Source organism: Bos taurus, chromosome 2 (assembly GCF_002263795.3).
Source record: "Bos taurus isolate L1 Dominette 01449 registration number 42190680 breed Hereford chromosome 2, ARS-UCD2.0, whole genome shotgun sequence".
Taxonomy (NCBI): Eukaryota; Metazoa; Chordata; class Mammalia; order Artiodactyla; family Bovidae; genus Bos; species Bos taurus.
This window is the reverse complement of record NC_037329.1, coordinates 129498631-129518155: the sequence shown is the minus strand read 5'-3', so window position 1 is coordinate 129518155 and position 19525 is coordinate 129498631. Positions and strand designations below refer to the sequence as shown.

The following is a 19525-nucleotide window of genomic DNA, read 5'->3' as shown; positions in this document are numbered from 1 at the left end:
TCCAAGGGACTCTCAAGTCTTCTCAGTTCAAAGCATCAATTCTTTGGCGCTCAGCTTTCTTTATAGTCCAACTCTCACATCCATAAATGACTACTGGAAAAACCTCAGAATCCTCCACTAACCTAGTCTTACCTTTAACTACTCCTCTATCCTTTCCATGGTGATTCTTCTATCCATTTAATAATATAAGCTGCATGTTTCCCAAAGTTACAGCCCTATTTCCCATAATTTACTGTACTTCCTTCCCTTGTAAGGATCATATTAACATCCATATTCACATACAATGCTACAGTCATTTCCCAATACCTCCTATATATCTCAAGATCTAATTCTGTATCTCCAACTACCTATTAAACACTTCCTCTTCGTAGTCCTGATTTTACCTCAAATCATCAGTAATTTTAGCAATACCAATTTTCATTTTTTTTAGTATAAATATATGTACAGATAAGAATGACTATTATCAGAATGTTAAAAGTGGTTATCGATACATGAAAAAATTCTAATTTTATTTTCTTTATTTAAAATAAAGGTACAACGTATATGTAACAAGTTTCCTTTGTCCAAAAATCAAAATAACTAAAACTGACCCTTGTCAATCAGTTCCTCTGATTTTTTCCCACATTTCTCTTAGGAGAACATAATTTCTGCTAACCACCACCCCACTCCACCCCAGCCCCACCCCCGGCAAATGACTGAGGAAAAATACTCTCATAAACAAAAAACCTCAGATATTTTTAATCCCTCCAATTCCCATCCATATCCAATTAATTTTTAAAATATCAGCTCGAGGGCTTCCTTGATGGTCCAGTGGTTAAGAGTCTGCTTTGCAGTGCAGGGGTAATGGGTTCTATCCCTGGTCCAGGAGGACCCCACATGCCACGGAGCAGTTAAGCCCATGTACAGCAACTGCTGAAGCTAGTGCTCTAGAGCCGATGAGCTCCAGCTACTGAGGCCAGTGCACCTAGAGCCCTTGCTCCACAACCGAAGAGGCCCCGACAACGAGAAGCCCGGGCCTTGCAACTACAGAGCGGCTACCGCTCTCTGCAACTAGACAAAGTCCATGTGCAGCAACCAAGACCCAGCACAGCCATAAATCCGTAAGTAAATAAATAAAATGCCAGCCTGAAGTCGCTCCAGTGCAGGTAACTAGCTCCCTCCCTATTCACAGAACTTGTCCAAACCTTTCATGAGGCGTGGACTCATAGGCCATGTATTTTTCTTCTACATTCTAGAGATGAGTGAGGAGAAGGCAATGGCACCCCACTCCAGTACCCTTGCCTAGAAAATCCCACGGATGGAGGAGCCTGGTGGGCTGCAGTCCATGGGGTCGCTAAGAGTCGGACACGACTGAGCGACTTCACTTTCACGCATTGGAGAAGGAAATGGCAACCCACTCCAGTGTTCTTGCCTGGAGAATCCCAGGGACGGGGGAGCCTGGTGGGCTGCCGTCTATGGGGTCGCATAGAGTCGGCCACAACTGAAGCGACTTAGCAGCAGCAGCAGCAGAGATGAGTGAACACCACAGACAGGTCTAGATGTTCATGAAGCTTACATTCTACTGATAAGAGACAGACAATTTAAAAGACAATACAATTTCAGGAGGAAATTATAATATAAAAGCAAAGAAAAGGGATAAATGAATAAGAGGTTATATTTTAAGTAGGAGGGCCTCCCTGAGAAGACAAATTTGAACTGAGACCTGAGAGAGAAAATAAAGCAAAAGTATGAGGAAAGGGCATTCCACGGGGATAGAACAAGTACAAAAAGATACCTAGTACAACTGATGTATCTGACGAACAGCAAATAGGCCAGTGATTAAATAAAAGGTCCACACAGGAGACAGTGATGAGAAAGAGAAAATGCGGACCAGATTAAGTTAAACCACAGTTAGAAGTTTAAGAGTTTTATTCCAAACATGTTAGAAAGATGTTAAGAGGACTCTTGAGCAGACAAATAACCAGGTATTATTTATGTCCTAAAAGAAATAAGACTGGCAGCAGGGTAGAAGCAGCAGGGTAGAAAGTGGATCATAAAGAAAAACAGGCTGACCAGTCAGGTTAACAGGGCAAGAGATGACAGTGGCTTGGTGTAGCAGGGTGAAAGCTTCAAGGCAGGCAGAATGTGAGGAACAGTGAGTTTTAAGCTATGTTGGATTCAAATCTACATTCCAGTTATGGTGAACAAGTTTCTAAATCAGCAAGTCTCAAGATTCTCATCTGAGAGTAACATCAGCAAAAGCATTCAGCTTCCATGTAAGCAGAGAGCCCACATCGTGTTGCTCATTTTATTCCCAGTACTGAATGCAGTGCCAGGGTCATACCAGTTGCTCATCTTTGAGTAAATACATGTATGAACATCTATCTCGTACTGTGACTTATATGCTAGATGCCCTCCCTTCTGTCCTACTCAAGGACTCTTGGTCTGACAACAATTTTATCATCAATTTCCTCCTTTATACATGGATCATTCCCATCAGCACATAGTATATTACAATCTCCCCCTTAAATTTTTTTTTTTAATATTTATTTATTTGGCTATGCATGGTCTTAGTTACGGCAGGCAGACTCTCAGTTGCAGCAGGTGGGATTTAATAGTTCCCTGACCAGGGACTGAACCCAAGCCCCCCGCACTGGAAATGCAGAGTCTTAGGCACCGGACCACCTGGGAAGTCCCTTTTCTTTAAAATTTCAATTAAAACAAAAATACATCTTGACTATAAACCTTCTAAGTATTGTCCCATTTCTCTGCTACCCTTTGTAGCAAAACTGCTCAGAAGAGCTATAATATTCTTAATGCCTCAAATTTGCTCATCTCCTTAGTCTCTTGAATCTTTTCCAATGTGGCTTTTGTCACCACTCCAGTCAAAGTCACTAACAACATTTATGCTATCATAATCAAATGTCAATTCTTAGTCCTCATCTTACTTGGGAAGTTTAATATAACTGACCTTCCTTCTGCGAATACTTTCTTCACTTGACCTCTGGGACACCACACTCCTGGTTTTTCTTATCTCATTGGCTCTCTTTTAAAAATTTATTTATTGGCTGCATTGAGTCTTTGTTTCGGCACTCAGGCTCCAGAGTGCACAGACTCAGTAGCCCTCCTCAGCATGTGGGGATCCTAGTTCTGAGACTAGGGATCACACCCAACCCCCTGCACTGGAAGGCGGATTCTTAACCCCTGGAGTACCAGGGAAGCCCCTTCATTGCCTCCTTCTTCTTAGTCCCCTTTGCTAGTTCCTTCTCATCTCCCCATCTCTCTAAATGTTGAAGTGCTGAAGGAATCAGATCTTAAAAATTTTCTCTAGCTATATACACTTCCATGGTGACCACATCCAAACATGGTTTGAAAACACCATCATCTTAGATACTTATGCCTCCCATATTTATGATCACCAGTCAAAACTCTCCTATGAACTCCAAGCTCACGTAAGTAACGGCTCACTCAACAGCTCCATTTGGATGACAAAGAGACCTCTAACTCATACATGTCCAAGGCTGAACTACTACCTTTCAATCCTGCTAATCTGCTCTTCTTTACAGCCTTCCTCATTTTAGTAAGTGGCAACTACATCCTTCTAACTGCTCAGGTCCTAAGACTTAAAGCCATCCTCTGCTCCTTTCTCTCATGTCTTCGTATCCACTTCATCAATAAATCTTGTTAAGATACGCACTCAAATTATCCAGAATCTGACCACTTCTCATTAGTTTCAGTTGTATCACCCTATAGCATTCACAACTCTATATATTAGCACTGATTAACAGGGCACAGCACTTACACACACACACACACACACACTACTGATAAAAGGCATCCTGAGACAAAAAATACACAAGAGTAGTTTAGTTCAGTCGCTCAGCTGTGTTCGACTCTTTGAGACACCACGGACTGCAGCATGCCAGGCCTCCCTGTCCATCACCAACTCCCAGAGCTTACTCAAACTCAAGTCCACTGAGTCGGTGATACCATCCAACCATCTTATCTGCTGTTGTCCCCTTCTTTTCCTGCCTTCAATCTTTCCCAGCATCACGGTCTTTTCCAAGGAGTCAGTTTTTCACATCAGGTGGCCAAAGTATTGGAGCTTTAGCATCCGTCCTTTCAATGAATATTCAGAAGTGATTTCCTTGAGGATGGACTGGTTGGATCTCCTTGCAGAACAAGGGACTCTCAAGAGTCTTCTCCAACACCACAGTTCAAAAGCATCAATTCTTCAACCCTCAGCTTTCTTTATAGTCCAACTCTCACATCCATACATGACTACTGGAAAAATCAAAGCTTTGACTAGACGGACTTCTGTTGGCAAAGTAATGTCTCTGCTTTTTAACATGCTGTCTAGGTTGGTCAGAGCTTTTCTTCCAAGGAGCAACGGTCTTTTAATTTCATGCCTGCAGTCAGCATCCAGAGTGATTTTGGAGCCCAAAACAATAAAGTCTCTCACTGTTTCCACTGTTTCCCCATCTATTTGCCATGAAGTGATGGGACCAGAAGCCATGATCTTAAGCTTTCTGAATGCTGAGTTTTAAGCCAAGTTTTTCACTCTCCTCTTTCACTTTCCTCAAGAGGGTCTTTAGTTTTTCTTTGCTTTCTGCCATAAAGGTGGTGTCATCTGCATATCTGAGGTTACTGATATTTCTCCTGGCAATCTTGATTCTAGCTTGTGCTTCATCCAGTCCAGCATTTCTCACGATGTACTCTGCATGTAAGTTAAATAAGCACGGTGACAATATACAGCCTTGACATACTCCTTTCCCTATTTGGAACCAGTCTGTTGTTCCATGTCCAGTTCTAACTGTTGCTTCTTGACATGCATACAGATTTTTCAGGAGGCAGGTCAGGTGGTCTGGTATTCCCACCTCTTTAAGAATTTTAAACAGTTTGTTGTGAACACAAGAGTAATTGGTATTAATTCTGAAATATATTTTTTAGTGTTGCTAGGCTCTGGCCACACCTAAGTCTAGCCTGGTTAGAATATCTTTATATTTGAGAATATTTGTTATTTGAATATTTTAACACTGTCCTGGGAAGTAAATTCCACTTTCTATCGTTTCTATTATAATGCAGTGATGCTTCGTAATTACACCATTCACCATCTGTATTCTCTCCCTGCCCATTACAAACGCATGCAACAGCAAAGACAGCACACACAGTGGCACTGTGAGAACACCCACGAGGGTCTTCCCTGGTGGTTAAGAATCCGCCTTCCAGTGCAGGGGACATGGGTTCAATCCCTGGTCAGGCAACTAAGCTCCCCAAGACCACATGCAGCAACTACTGAGTCAGCTCTCTGGATGGAGCCTGTGCACAACTGGAGAAAAGCCTACACACTACAAGGAAGATACTGCGTGCTGCAACTAAGACCCGGTGCAGACAAAAATCAACAAACGAATATTTTAAAAAATATACAGTTGAACACAAATAAATGAGGAATCTAAGTGTCAGATTACTATACTACTTTCTTAACATGTGTATATATTTTCAGAAACATTCAGGTTTACTTCACTAACCATACTTGAAAAGATCTTGTATTTTCAGGAAAAGCAACTGATTGATTAGAAAGAATTCATAACAGTAAGCTCCTTGTACTCTACATGATCATATGAATGTTAGAAGTCCACCTGACATTACAGCTTTTCCACAAGAATACTGTTCTATTTTAGAAATATCAAGGAATTTCCTGGCAGTCCAGTGGTTAGCACTCTGCGCTTCTACTGCAAGGGGTAAGGGTTTGATCCTTGGTCAGGCAACTAAGATCCCATATGCCGCACATGGCGTGGCCAAAAATAAACATATAAACAAAAATAAAAGAAACATCAAAATACCTATGCCCAATGCTGTATTCACTGGGGTCCATCAAGAAACAGGCCAAAAACAATGATTTGCTTGAGAAACAGAAGATGGTCTCATTTCAAGATCAATTTAACTTAGGACTTTAAAGGAACTTTAAAAGGCTTAAAATAGATAGTATTCAAAAACTAAGTATCCCTCTTTGTAAAGCTTTTTAAGCTCAGTTTTTAATGCACTGAAACGTAATATGAATGTTTTCCTTTTATTACCGTGTTGATCCCTGAGCCATTCTGGTTCCATATGAGCTGTCCAGAGTAAACGCGCGGTCATGTGCAGGTTATCCCTCCCCACCAGAACCAACAGAATCCAGTGAATATCCTAACACCTGTTCTTCCTTTACTCATTAGACTTTAAGGTTTTGAACAAGTTTTGGCTGTTGTCTACCCACTGATTCCTTCAACAGTAACAGAGGAAGCCCCGAAGACTCTGGAAACAATCGACAGAAGTAACCAGGCAGATCAACAGTGTCTTCCAATTATCTACAATGGCCGTTCCAATATCCGGCTTCTATTTGCTATTTTTGCAAACAGAGCAGCTTTTCTTTATATATAATGCAAATCAAATGTTACAAAGTCACATATTATAGGTCTGTTAAACACCCTGTTTCTTTTTAACACCTCAACTAGCTAATAAAACAGAGAGTTAAGTCCAACATACAGAGTTTATTACCAATATATAGAGATGATCTGCATGGAGATCACATTTCTGTCAAGGAAATAGAGTTTTACAAAACCAGCTGAAGCACAGAAAGGTGCTGTGACACACAGTGACTACACTTACGGTGATCACTTTGAAACTAGAGAAGTATCAATCACTATGCCCTGTACCTGAACTAACGCAGTGTTCAAGGTCAACTGAACTTCAAAACCAAAGAGAGAAACAAACTCACACAAGAGAGATCAATTTGTGGTTACCGGAGGTAAGGTTGGGAGGAGAAGGATCTGGATGAAAGTAGTTAAAGAAGGGTACAAACTTCCAGTTATAACTAGGGATGTAATGTATAACATGATAAATATAATTAACACTGCTGTATGCTATATAACAAAGTTGCTAACAGTAAATCCTGAGTTCTCATCACAAGGAAAAACCATTATTTTTCTGTTTCTTTAATTTTATGAGGTGATGGATGCCTACTAAACTTACTGTGGTCATCATTTCATGATGTATTTAAGTCAAACCATTATGCTGTACACCTTAAACTTACATAGTGCTATATGTCAAGTATTTCTCAATAAAACTGGAATAAAAAGGGAAAAAAGGATACAAAAATACTATAGCCATACTAGGTCTGAGAGCCAAGGCACACTAAAAAAAAATACATTTCAAAACTGGTATTAACATTCTTGTTTATTTCTCATCTCAAGGTCAATGCTTAGCAACAAGGTCCATTAATGAGTATTCACCATAGGGTTAATTTACAGTAGATTTTATCCAAAGATAAAACTTCATTGTCTTCTCATAACTTACTTTCAATACTGTCAGTATCAGGCACTGACCCTAATTTCAACTTCCTCAATCAAGAGCCAGTAGTAGTTTTTACTAACTGCAGTGAGCCATAAAAGAACAAAACCCCAAACCTTGGAGCATCAAAAGTGGTATCAATTAAAACCAATCACTTTACTAGATCTATCATCAACCCAATATATTAAAACCCTCCTAATTTTCAAAACTTTAATCTTCAACAAGTATGGGCCAAATCTCATGAAATCTGAACTTAAGGGAGGAATCCAAAACTTTACACTGCAATTTTGTTGCAACAAACTGCTTGCCAGGAGTGCTTTAGGCTGGTGATCTCATATAGGGATTTATGCTGCAACCATATCTGCTGCACATAATGATAACATACAGAAAAACACATCTTCTCCTACAGAGGGAGTGCAATATAAAATCTGCAAGAGATCAAACCAGTCAATCCTAAAGGAAATCAGTCCTGAATATTATTTATGGACGCTGAAGCTGAAACTCCAATACTTCGGCCACCTGATGTGAAGAACTGACTCATTGGAAAAGACCCTGATACTGGGAAAGATTGAAGGCAGGAAGAAAAGGGGAGGACCAAAGATAAGATGGTTGGATGGCATCACCGACTCAATGGACATGAGTTTGAGGAAACTCCGGGAGTTGGTGACGGACAGAGAGCTGGCGTGCTGCAGTTCACGGGGTCGCAAAGAGTCGGACACGACTGAGTGACTGAACTGACTGACTGTGTGTGTCTGATTCCTCTTCAAAGGCAGGACCATGTATTGTTGATTATCTAGAAATAAATACCAGCACTGAGGCAGGGTCTGGCAGAATATAGGTATGCCAAATACATGCTGGTTGAAGTGATGCTTAGAAACATAATACTCAGTTTACACACTTGTCAAAATAATTAAATGATGAGATGTTTGGATGGCGTCACTGACTCAATGGACATGAGACTGGGCAAGCTCCCGGAAGTTGGTGATGGACAGGGAAGCCTGGCATGCTGCAGCCCATGGGGTCGCAAAGAGTCGGATATTGACTGACTGTATTGAACTGAACTGAAACAAATTTTACGTTTAACATAGGATTTGTTTTTAACTGGGTACTCAAAACAGTTTATTAAATGAAGAACTTCCAGTGAAATCTTAAAGTACTAGCAAATCCCTCCCTATCTACATCAGTTCAGTTCAGTTCACTCACTCAGTAGTGTCCGACTCTTTGCGACCCCATGGACTGCAGCACACAGTCCCTTATCTACACAGAGCAAAGATAAAACAAGTCTCCATTAAAGAACTCATTAATGAAGCTACCTAACAGGCTAAAAAAAAATATTTCGATTAATTACAAAATAGATACAACCAATTTTACAGTAGGCTCTATTGGGCACTGTGAAGAACAAAACTGTATGATATAACTTTTATTTCTAAGGATTTTATAATCAGTCAAAGAAACGAAACTAAGAAAGTGTAATAATAACTGATAAGGATATCATATGATGAATGGTATACTACTGATAACTTTTTCAAAATGTATTCCCCTCTTGGAGGTGTTTCAACTTGTCTCAGGAACAAGAAAATGGCAAAGGAACAATTCCATTTTTCATTCAGTTTACATGAGGGCTTAGGTGCAAATTTAAAACCATTAGGAAAAAAAAATACATATAGTACAGGAGTCCCTGTAAGAAAGCTGAGTTATATTTCCATATTGTTTATTATTCTTTTGGCCACACCATGTGGCATGAAGATCTCAGTTCCCCAACCAGGGATTGAACCCGTGCCCCCTGCACTGGGAGCACAGCCTTAACTTACACTGGAGTACCAGGGAAGTCCCTCCATATTCTTTAAAAATAAAATATAAATGTAGATTTGAAAGGGTTCACAACATAAGTAGAACATTAAGTATGGTGTCAGGGAATTAATGAGAGGACAACAGTGAGTATATTATGTTTCAATGATACTTTCTCCTATAAGGAATGTAGACGGCTTAGAGTCCCAATCCCAACTCTATCAATAATTATAGAGCAGTAAGTAATTTACAGTAGTTTTTTGAAATTCAAAAACAAGTATATGTACCTGATTCAGGTATCAAAAAATGAAAAGGCCTAGAGTCCTTTTAATAATGTTAAATATTAAGAAACAGAATAACTATAATAATTAACTATAATAATGCATAAAAGAAGCTCAGGGAACAACAACCAATAAATGTACATTTACATACAGAGAACATAATTAAAATTAGCTCTGATATAGATCTAAAAAGTTACATTAAATGGTGATGTCTTTATTTACATACTCATAAACTAGAAATAACAATCTGTGCTTTGGACTGCCTCAAAAGTTAAATTTCAGCACTCAGAAGGGTGTCATTGATAATGTTTGAGTAAAGTTTCAGAATTTCTTAAAATTCTAATAAGTAGGAGATACATAATAATACTACCTAAATATTTTAACTGACACTATCATTTAAGGATCTACCCTCTTCACTTTGTTTTAAAGAAAATCCTGTAAGATTATCATTTAATCTGATTTTAAGTTATGAGGTCATGATTACAGTATTCAAAAAAAAAAAACCATAACCACCAATTATCTGTCCTCCTATACTCCCAGCATCATGCTAGGCACTAAAAAGACAACGGAGGCATCAAATCAGAAAGGGGACCTGCAATGACGGGACTTGTCTCTTGGCATTCAGTGCTCTCCATTTAAAGGGTCAGAATAGTCTAACATAAAGGCATATGAAGAAACCCTCATCAACACACAGATGCAGAAGGGACTCCCTCTTCTTTCAAGTATAGACCAATGTGCTCAACCTTTTGATTCTACATCCTTTGATGTAGAATCCTTCCTACATCCTTTGATTCTACACCCTTCCCTTGTGCAACCCATTCCCTTCAATAAATCTCTCTGTAAACACTGAGTATCTTCTATGTGATGGAGGAGAGGGTCAGGAGAGATGACAAGCACCATTTTGACATAAACGAAAAACAGAATAAAGCAATTGCTTCTCCTTAACAACCTCATCCCAAGGACCTAAAATGGTGTGTCGCTAGTAGCATAGTTCTAGCTACCTGTTCCAAGAACTCTACACATTCCTTTACAAAGTGTTTAGGTATCTACCATTCACAGGATTATCCCTGCTTACGATGGCAGCAGAACACAGACGGATAGCAAAACAAAAGTTATGGCTACTCTTTGGAAAAAAATCCAAGTTATTTTCCCCATCATACAATAGATAGAAATATTCACAAACTGGAAGGATTTCAGCAAACGGCTGAAGAACACTCACTTCGGTTCCGATTCCAGGCTGCACACCAGAGTACACACTGTCCGGGGGAGGGCCGCCATACTTCCTCTGTCCTGTGGTTACATCCAAGGTATAACCGGTCCTTTCAAGCAAGGCCTAAAGATAATCAGACATGATTGTCAGTTCCTGAATGGGAAATATCATACAAACACACACACAAATCAAAATAGAAATCTTTTCCAAAAGGTACCCCAACATTTTAGGTATTTTAGTCAAGGGAGAAAAAAGAAAAAAAAAAAAAAATCACAGCATTCACACTAGTTCTTCTCACATACATAGACTTTTACTTCTCCTTTCCAGAGCATGGAAAGAGTTGTAGGCAAATTAAGTCTCTGAGCACACGTCATCTATTTTTAATGAGAAAAGAAAAAAGGTGGAAGGATTACTAACACTTCGATATAAGCTGACCCCAAGCTATCTGTTCATACGTACATACCATAGTATGCCTCCTTTTATATCCCCTCTACATCAGATTTTTTCCTTATTTGTTCCCTTTACATACCATGCTTACATCCACAAGTGATTCTTTTCAAATAAAATGTTCTCTATCCTTAAAAACAGGAAGAACTCACAAGTCCTAGCTCTTTTAGGCAGCTTCTTTCATTTACTGTTTCTCACATCATCCTATTCTGACTTTCTATTGTACTCAAATCATTTCAATTTTATTTTGTTTGATCCTGTTGTTTTGTACTCCTACACCAGAAGCTTCATAAGAACCAGACCATTTCTCATATAGCACAGACTCAAAATACTTGGCAATTACCAAATGAATATACTCTCAGGTTTCAAAAAATAAACTGTTTCCTGATTTCCAACCTTCCTCACAACACTATATGAGGTATTAAGAGGAATCATAGAAAAGAAGATACTGTCCCTGCCCTTAAGGGTTTGTGTTCATATGAAAGGCCTACAGAACAAGGACACAATGGAAAAAAGAAAGGCGATCCATCTAGGAATGGCAGGATTTTACACTCCAGGTTTTTAAAAACCACAGAATGTTAGAGCAACAAGAAACTTTAGATGACATCAAATTCAAGTTTTAAAAAATATCGCTGGATAACCCTGAGATAGCAGTTATCTTAGATCCTCCATTCTTCTACCATTGACACAAAACATGTATATTATCCATTACTTGTATAATATGTAGTATACACATATTACATATACAATATGCACCTTCTCAAGAGCAGATAGCCAGTTTTAGGGAAATAACATAGACCTATTCTATGAACAGCAGTAAGTTTAAAAAAAAAAATAACCATTATAGCAAATAAAGTTCTCACCTATTATTTAAGATATAAGAATGGGAGTGTGCCATTTTCCACGAGGAAAAAAAGGTACGAAGGAATAAAAACTGTAAGTTGTAGTTCTTGTCTAAAACATGATAGAATTGTACAAACTTCAACATTATTTCAAATTGAAAAGTCTATCACTACAGCAAAACACCAATATCCATTTAACTAAATATGAGGTTCACTAGTCTTTTAGTAAAAACCCTGTATTTTCCTTTCAGTTTATCTAAATAATAACAACAGTAACAATAATGGCTCACAGTTATACTGATCCCCCTACACTCCAGGCATTATGCACTCTATGTCAGAGCACTGCAACTGCGGAGAAGCCCGTGCGCCGCAACGTAAGACCCCACATCCTGCAAGGAAGATCCCTCGTGGACCACCAAGACCTGACCCATCCAAAGAAATAAATATTTCTAGAGCATCTGATCTCATGATTACATTTAATTTCATTACAACTACCCAAGTCAAGTTTTACCTTGATCTTTGCTTCATCAGGTCCCTTCGTGGACTCTTGCACCTTGCTCCCCTGTTTCTCCCTTTGCCTGTAGGTCTTCATAACTCCACATAAAAATGCACTTTTGTTCTAGAACAGCCAAGTAATTCAATAAAAAAGAATTACCAGGAATTGTTGAAGGGTCAAATATACAATTAAATTTAAATTTCAGAAGAACAGAATTTAAACAAAATATTTACTCATTTATTAACTCAACAAATACTTGATGAGTGGTTGCTATGTGCCAGAGACTGGAACTGACAGCACTTAAGACACAGAAGACCTCCGGGGAGCTTACCCTCAGCACTGGCAAAATAGTCTTCCATTTGCTGATGTTTAAATGTATCTGGGCTATTTTTGCCAGATGTCCTGAAACTATTCCTCCTATCTATTTTCCTCCAAGATAACAAAACAGTTTCACATAATCCAAAAACGTCACAAGAAGTGGGAGACTTTTACTTTACACTTGTGTTTCTGAAAACTTTTTGCCATGTAGATTTTTTTACGCTAACTTTTTTTTAAAGAAGCAGTAGTAGTCACAAATAAAAAATACCACTCATCCACAGAAAAAAAGTAATAGTAAAATAATTTCAGATCATTAGTTGTTCAAAGACTTTTCTGGATAATGTCCTTACCTGAACATGTGATAAGTCACTTTCCTTGAACTGCTGTAGTACAGACAGAGCTCCTTCTTCATTAAATTCCCTGAGAGCATCAATTGCTCTTTCATCAAGATCGACATAAGCTACCAATCCTAAAAATTAAATTGAAAACGGGTAACATTATTGCAACAAAGAGGATAGTCTAAACTGTGCTATCAATGTTCATCAAGAATGGCTCTATTCAATGCTAACTACATTTTCATTCAACTATACGCATATAGGTCAGCTATACAAATACTATATAGAAAGATCAAGAGTACAAATATGAAAACAAAAGACACAATGTTAATACCTATAAACATAAATTTCAATCCCCACATTTCACACAAAAATTCTAACCCCATTTCCCACTCTCCAAAATGTTTAAATCTTGGAAGTTAAATCTGATGTACATACACACTGTACTACAGATTAAGCATTAAAATAGTAAGTTCTGATTATGTTAGAGTGGTTAAAAAAAAAAACAAAAAAACACTGTATTTCCCAAGAATCAACCTGCAAATTATATGGACTGCTGGAGTTGTTGCTAACCACCCAAGAAGTGGGGGAAAAAATGAATTATTTTTGCTAAATAATTCTTCCCACTCTTCAAAAAGTGTCAAAGGCTTTCCCTCCTTAGCACCAAAGATAAAATGAAATTTCATTTGTTTTGAGCATCTACTTTGCTGCAGTCAGAATGTGGAAAGGCATATTTTACATTAAATTTTAAATTTTTCCTATAAATCCAAGTGCAGCTTGATTAATCAATTCTGAAAAGTCACATTTTAAGGCATTTTTTGTTCTTCACAAGTGTCACTCTGAGATTTTAAAAGATGCTGTAGCATTAACAACACTGTCAACAATGACAATTTTTTTTTTTTCAAATGGCATTAAAAGGACTTTACTATGGACTTACAAGCAAAGAATATAGAAAATATATGCACTGCATTCTATATATACATATAGTATGTTTAACTGCACAAAGAACATCTACTATGTTTAAATATAATTTAAGTCTGTTAAATTTTATATTTCTGAATATATTTCAGAATTGATCCAAAGTAAAATGGAAATATTTGGCAGATTAAAAGCCCCAAGTCCATATGAACTAACATCAAAAGTGACTCCATTTTGGTAAAGCCAAAAAGAACTTTATTCCATAGTATCACTTGCAAAGTTACTTAAAAAAAAAAAAGATGCCATGATTTAAGAGCTCAAAATGAGCATGCCAAAATAACTGGCATTTCCTTACTTGACTATTCCGTATCACCACCCAAAGTCACAACTCAGAGATACCCATCAATCCATTCTGTCAATCCAACCCTACACCCAAGCCATCAACCTCTTATCAATAACAAAACACTCTACAAGAGAGCATCTCTAAGCAGATCACTGCCAATTCTCTATGGCAGAACATCAAAGAAAGTTTCTGAGCACTGATTTTCAGAGGGACCATCACCCAGGAGTCAGTCTGAGAAGTCATTTTAGTGTCTAAATGAGCTTTAGCTTGAGCTTCTCGGATTTAAAAATAAATAAATAAATAAGGACAAAAAAACAGGTATTTGTTACTACAGTACTTAAGACACAGTTTGTGAGACAATTCCATTTTCTCTCCCAGAATCTGGACAGGCACACAAAACACAGAGGAAGAACGTTTCCATCTAATGGCCCCAAAGGGGGAGGACATATTTATTTATGAACAATGCTCTCTAATGGTATACATATTTCTCTCCCTCTTTAGAACCTCAAACCACTTACAACCACCATATTAAAATGTTCAAATTTGCTTAAGCACTTAACCATGGGATTCTAGATTAAAAAAAAAAAAAACACAGCTGTTACAAACCAAACACTTCCAAATTACTGAGAGTTGTAGATCTCTGTCTGTCACAAACTGGACAGGCCACAAACTCTCAAGGAGTCTGACATTTTATTATCGTTGCAGACAATACCATCTAAACTAGTCCTCTTTTATGCCACCTAATAAGACCTAAGCTATTTTAACAATCACTTTAAGAAGCTAAAGGTAGAAAAGTAAAAGCAAAATGACGACTGATTTAGATTAAGAAAAAAATGTAAAATTTGATATGCTGAAACACATTTTAAATTGATGGTAAATCTAAGACAAATTGATGTACTGTTCTGAAACAACTCAGACTGCATATTCAACACTAAGGCTTCAAAATAATGAAATAAGAATATCAAACTCAAACCCAATATGCCCTCAATGAAGGGAAAGTAACATTCGGCTCTACATAGATCAGAAACAATAAGTAATATTTAACCTTAAAAAAATCTGTAAAATTCAAAGTGGTTTGCCCTCACTTTCATAACCAGTCAGAAACAAGAAACGTATATTATACCTGTCTGAAATATTTCATCAAGTCTCTCTGCCACCTTCTGAGGGAGGCCTGCCTCTATCAGTGTCTTGTAGTGCTCTGTGTGATTTACACTGGAAGTATCCATTGGCTCTTCCTCTTCTTTTAACTGTACCGCATTACCATTCACCTGATTAGCCATTTTATTATGCTGCTGGAAAAAATTCAGGAGCTATATTACATTAAGCCAGAAATAACTAGTTTGTAGGACAATGCATGATTTATCTAATTTGTATACATGCTGCTAATAACCTCTATCAAAATATTATTTCTGATGGCTTTTCTGATGTATCTGACCTAAATTTGAGATAATTCTGTAAAACCATGGGAAATGTACATGGAAGTGTTGCATCTTTAAGGAACTTCATGTACACTAGGTTAGATAAAAGCTTGAATTTATTTAAGGTAGAATCACTAATTAACAAAAGCAGCAGTTGTGTCCTGATGAGCTTATCAACAGATCACCACAAAACCCTAAAAAGCCCCTCAGCTCTCAATTCTTAAACACTTTAAAAAGTCTGATTTAAAAACAGAATGAACACCCACAGACAACTTAAGGTTCAAGGACTTTCAAACTTTACTAGCTCTGCTTCAAATCCAACATAGGTGTGAAATAAAGGCCCTGTTGTCTCTAGTTCAACATGCTGCTGGTTTGGGTTTTCTCCACCTAACTTAAAAAACACAGCTTGACATTAATTTTTGTTCTAAAATTAATTTGCTATTCCCATTCACAGATTTAAAAGAAAAAATGACCAGGTTTAAAAGCTAATGATTGCTTGAAGTCCACATAAAATAAAAAGTGAGCTATAGTTAAGGTTGCTTCTTTTTAAACTTAGGTCAGATGTCTCAGATTTACCTACCCAAATCATTTTGGGTGTTCAACTTTTATGTAATGCTGAAATGGATCAAATCCCTGAAGAGAGATTAAATAATAAAACCATACAAGGCCAGTCTCTATACTAGCTCCTCAAAAGATAGGGAATTAAAGTGCATTTGTCTGTGGTGAAATTATAATGTGATGAAGATCATAAGCAGCAGAATAAAGACATTGCAACAAATACTGAAATAAAAGACATGAAGGTGGATTTCAAGGAAAAGCCTACTTTTCCTGATGAAACTGAAGATACCTAGACAGCTATAAAGAAAATACAAGTTTCCTAAAAAGCACTAAAAGCCATACATAAGATAACCACACTTCCAGACTGCTTATCAAAACACTGTGCAAACGCACCAGGTGCAGTTTTTCTGACCTGAAACAACTTCAAAGTCCACTGATATTTAGTTGAAGTTAATGAAAAAGGAAGACTGAGAAGCAGGTAATAGAAAGCAGGAAGAGAGGAAAATGCACAAACTGTTACTCTGAAAATGAGATAAACAGTATTATAACTTCTTATGATTACAAAACATTAAGACTTAGTAACCCACTAATGTCTATATAGAGGCAGACTCCGTGGTTAATCTCTGGGTGGATAAATGTTTCTCAAGGCAAAACTCAAATTCTGATGAACTGACAAAAACGGTCAAAACTGGCATTTTTGATAAAGAAACTACTTATAGTGCAAGATGAATAGTTTACTGATTAGTACAACCTACTTCTATAAAGATGCATTCAAGTCCAAAATATTTTTGGGAACATACAGTTGTTTTCCAGGCTCACCCACCCTCAAATACGACCATAAGATAGATCACTAGAACTCAAAAAGTTCTCAGTATCACAAGACCCTTGCGGTATGCACCTGGGAATACTATCAATCACGGAAAGAAAGCAAATTTTTAACAGAAAAGTTCAACGAAAATCTGTTAAGGTGGTATTTTTTTAAAGTATGTGTAAAGCCAAAAGACAAGTTGTGTATTAAGTACAAGACAGAAATATTTATGACTACCATTCATCGTAAAGGCTCTCTACAAGTTGATTCTGAAATTGGTTGAAATTTTCAAAAAATGTCTGTAAACTTTAACAAAAAAGTACAACTATTAAGGGAGTCCAGAAAATAAAACCTTCCAGATCAAGGAAAAAGCTCTCTTCAAACCAAATATAATGTGCTCATTTTAAAAAAAGACTTTCATGTCATATGAGACCATTTAAAACTCGTGTCAATTCAATGCCACACAGCCAAACCATATTTCTGGATGCAGCAAATATACTAATGTGATTGATGTTATTTGATCTAAACTTTTTTTGCAAAACGGAGAAATTTAAAATCAGGGTTGCTGGGAGATTTGGGAAATCTGGCACTAGCCCCTCCCTGACTTTTTTTTTTTTCCTGAACATCTCGTGAAAATTCTTCTCATTTTAAGAGACCGGCTTTCAAAGATCCAATGAAATGAAAACTAACGGTTCTCTCATGGCTTAGGAGTGTCAAGCCCTTATCCTACGACTGACTCATGAGACATAAATTTAGACTCCGGAGGACAGCAAAAAATCTGAAACAGGTAGTGTGGAAGGGGCTGAACTCTTCAAGATCCCCGTGGCTTCTTCGAGTCTTAAAATTTTGGCAATACGGTTTCTATCGCAGAAGAAAAAGAGAATCGCCTTTCCAAAAGAGTGCGCCTATGACATTTAGACTTCGGTATCTTAGGCGCCGCTCGAAGCCTAAGTTTCATGGCCTCTAGTAGTCATTTTTTCCTTCAAATCTCGACTTGCAGCATGCAGAACTGGGGGTGGGGGGCGGCTGGGGAGGGGAAACGGAGGCTTTTTCCTACACACACCGGCCTCTCGGCCTCTGCTTCACACAAAAGTTTTCTCCAGGCTCGGCTCGCCCGGGTTGGCATCCCGCCCTCAGCCCACCCCAGCCCATGCCGGTCCTGACCATCAACAAACCCCACGCGCGGCTAGGCCGGCTGAGACGGGGAGCAAGGCGGGGCTCCGGCAGGGAGAGGCGATGGGGTCTATCTAAAGCGGGGACTGAAAGCGGCCGACTCGGCCGCGTGGAGCGTCGGGCGGAGGCGGGAAAAGCGCGGCGGACCCGGCAGGCCGCGCGGAGGGCGCCCAGCGGGCCGGACCTCGGGCCTGGGCTTGGAGGGGAGGCGGCGGGTAGCGGAGAGAGCGTGGAGGATGAGCGAGGGCGAGGAAGCGCCTCTGCGGCTGCTAGGCCCTCCGCTGAGCCGCCGGACGAGGCCGAAGCCGCCCCCAGCCCATCCCCACCCCCACCCCGGGGGCCTCGTAGCGAAAACGACACTGGGGAGCAGGCGCCGAGCCCGGGCCGGGCCCGGTAGGGTCGGATCGGGGCTCCCGGCCCCTCCCCCCGCGGGCCGGCGCGAGACTCACCAGGACAGAGCTGGGGCCGGTGGCCGGGCCCGTGAGAACCAGCGCGAGGCGCTTTGAAAACGACTAGAAATGGCGCGCGCACCACCCCCTCCCCCCCCCGTCACGGACCGAGACGCGATCCCGGCAGCACGCGGGGTTTCCCGGAACTGCTTCCAGGGACTCTGAGCGGCTGGGCAATCACCTCGCGCGGCGGTCTGACGAGCAGCCCAGATAACCAATAGCAGCGAGAAGAGGCGCCCCACGCCGGACGGCTCAGAAGCCAATCGCGGAAGCCGTCGGCTGAGCCAATGAGGAAATTCAGCGCCGCCGGCTGGGGCGCCTCCGGGGCGGGGGCAGGAACACAAAGGGGTCTGTGGTGAAGCCGTGAGTGGTAGGCGAGGCTGTGGGGCCGCAGGCCCAGAGTGGCCGAGGCCCGCCCCCTCCCCCGTCCCTTCTAGTCTGCCGCCCGCGCGAGGCCGCCCCCGGAACCCCGCCCCCTACGACCCGCATCGGCTCCATCCGCCGCCGGGCCCTTACGCTCCTTCACCGGCGCCTTAGCGCCGGTAATCCGCCTCCCTGGAGCAGCCGCTGCCACCGTGTTCGCCCCGGACACGCCCACCGCCACGCGGCCGGGCCTGCTCTAGGTCGTTCTCTGCTCCAGTTAGAGCACGCTGTAGGAGTTTGGCTCGTGTGTTTTGCTGGAGAATTTCTTCGCGGAGAAAAATCATCCCTTGGAGCACTCAGAAAACTCCCTCCTTGGCTCCCTTCCACACATGGTTGGGAGCAGCTCAGGATGTGAGGGAAATCACTCAAGTGGGCATTTACTCAAGAGTCATGTTAGCTACAAATGACAG

General features: G+C 40.0%; 1 protein-coding gene across 6 annotated transcripts in view; it reads right to left on the bottom strand.

Annotated features, from left to right (window-relative positions):
- HNRNPR (heterogeneous nuclear ribonucleoprotein R) overlaps window positions 1-18785 on the bottom strand; it is a 32277-nt gene extending 13492 nt beyond the window's left edge. Inside the window, exons 1-5 of one of the 6 annotated variants that reach the window (XM_059893093.1) lie at window positions 18235-18785; window positions 15410-15578; window positions 13041-13159; window positions 12388-12495; window positions 10597-10710 (exon numbers count right to left, since the gene is read on the bottom strand). In XM_059893093.1, the coding sequence (XP_059749076.1) occupies window positions 10597-10710; window positions 12388-12495; window positions 13041-13159; window positions 15410-15578; window positions 18235-18237 (513 nt within the window). In that variant the 5' untranslated portion in view covers window positions 18238-18785. Of the gene's footprint in view, window positions 1-10596; window positions 10711-12387; window positions 12496-13040; window positions 13160-15409; window positions 15579-18234 lie in introns of those variants that run through there. The other 5 variants (XM_059893094.1, XM_015460181.3, XM_025000932.2 and 2 more) reach the window with 5 other exon arrangements.
- Window positions 18786-19525: the final 740 nt, after the last annotated feature.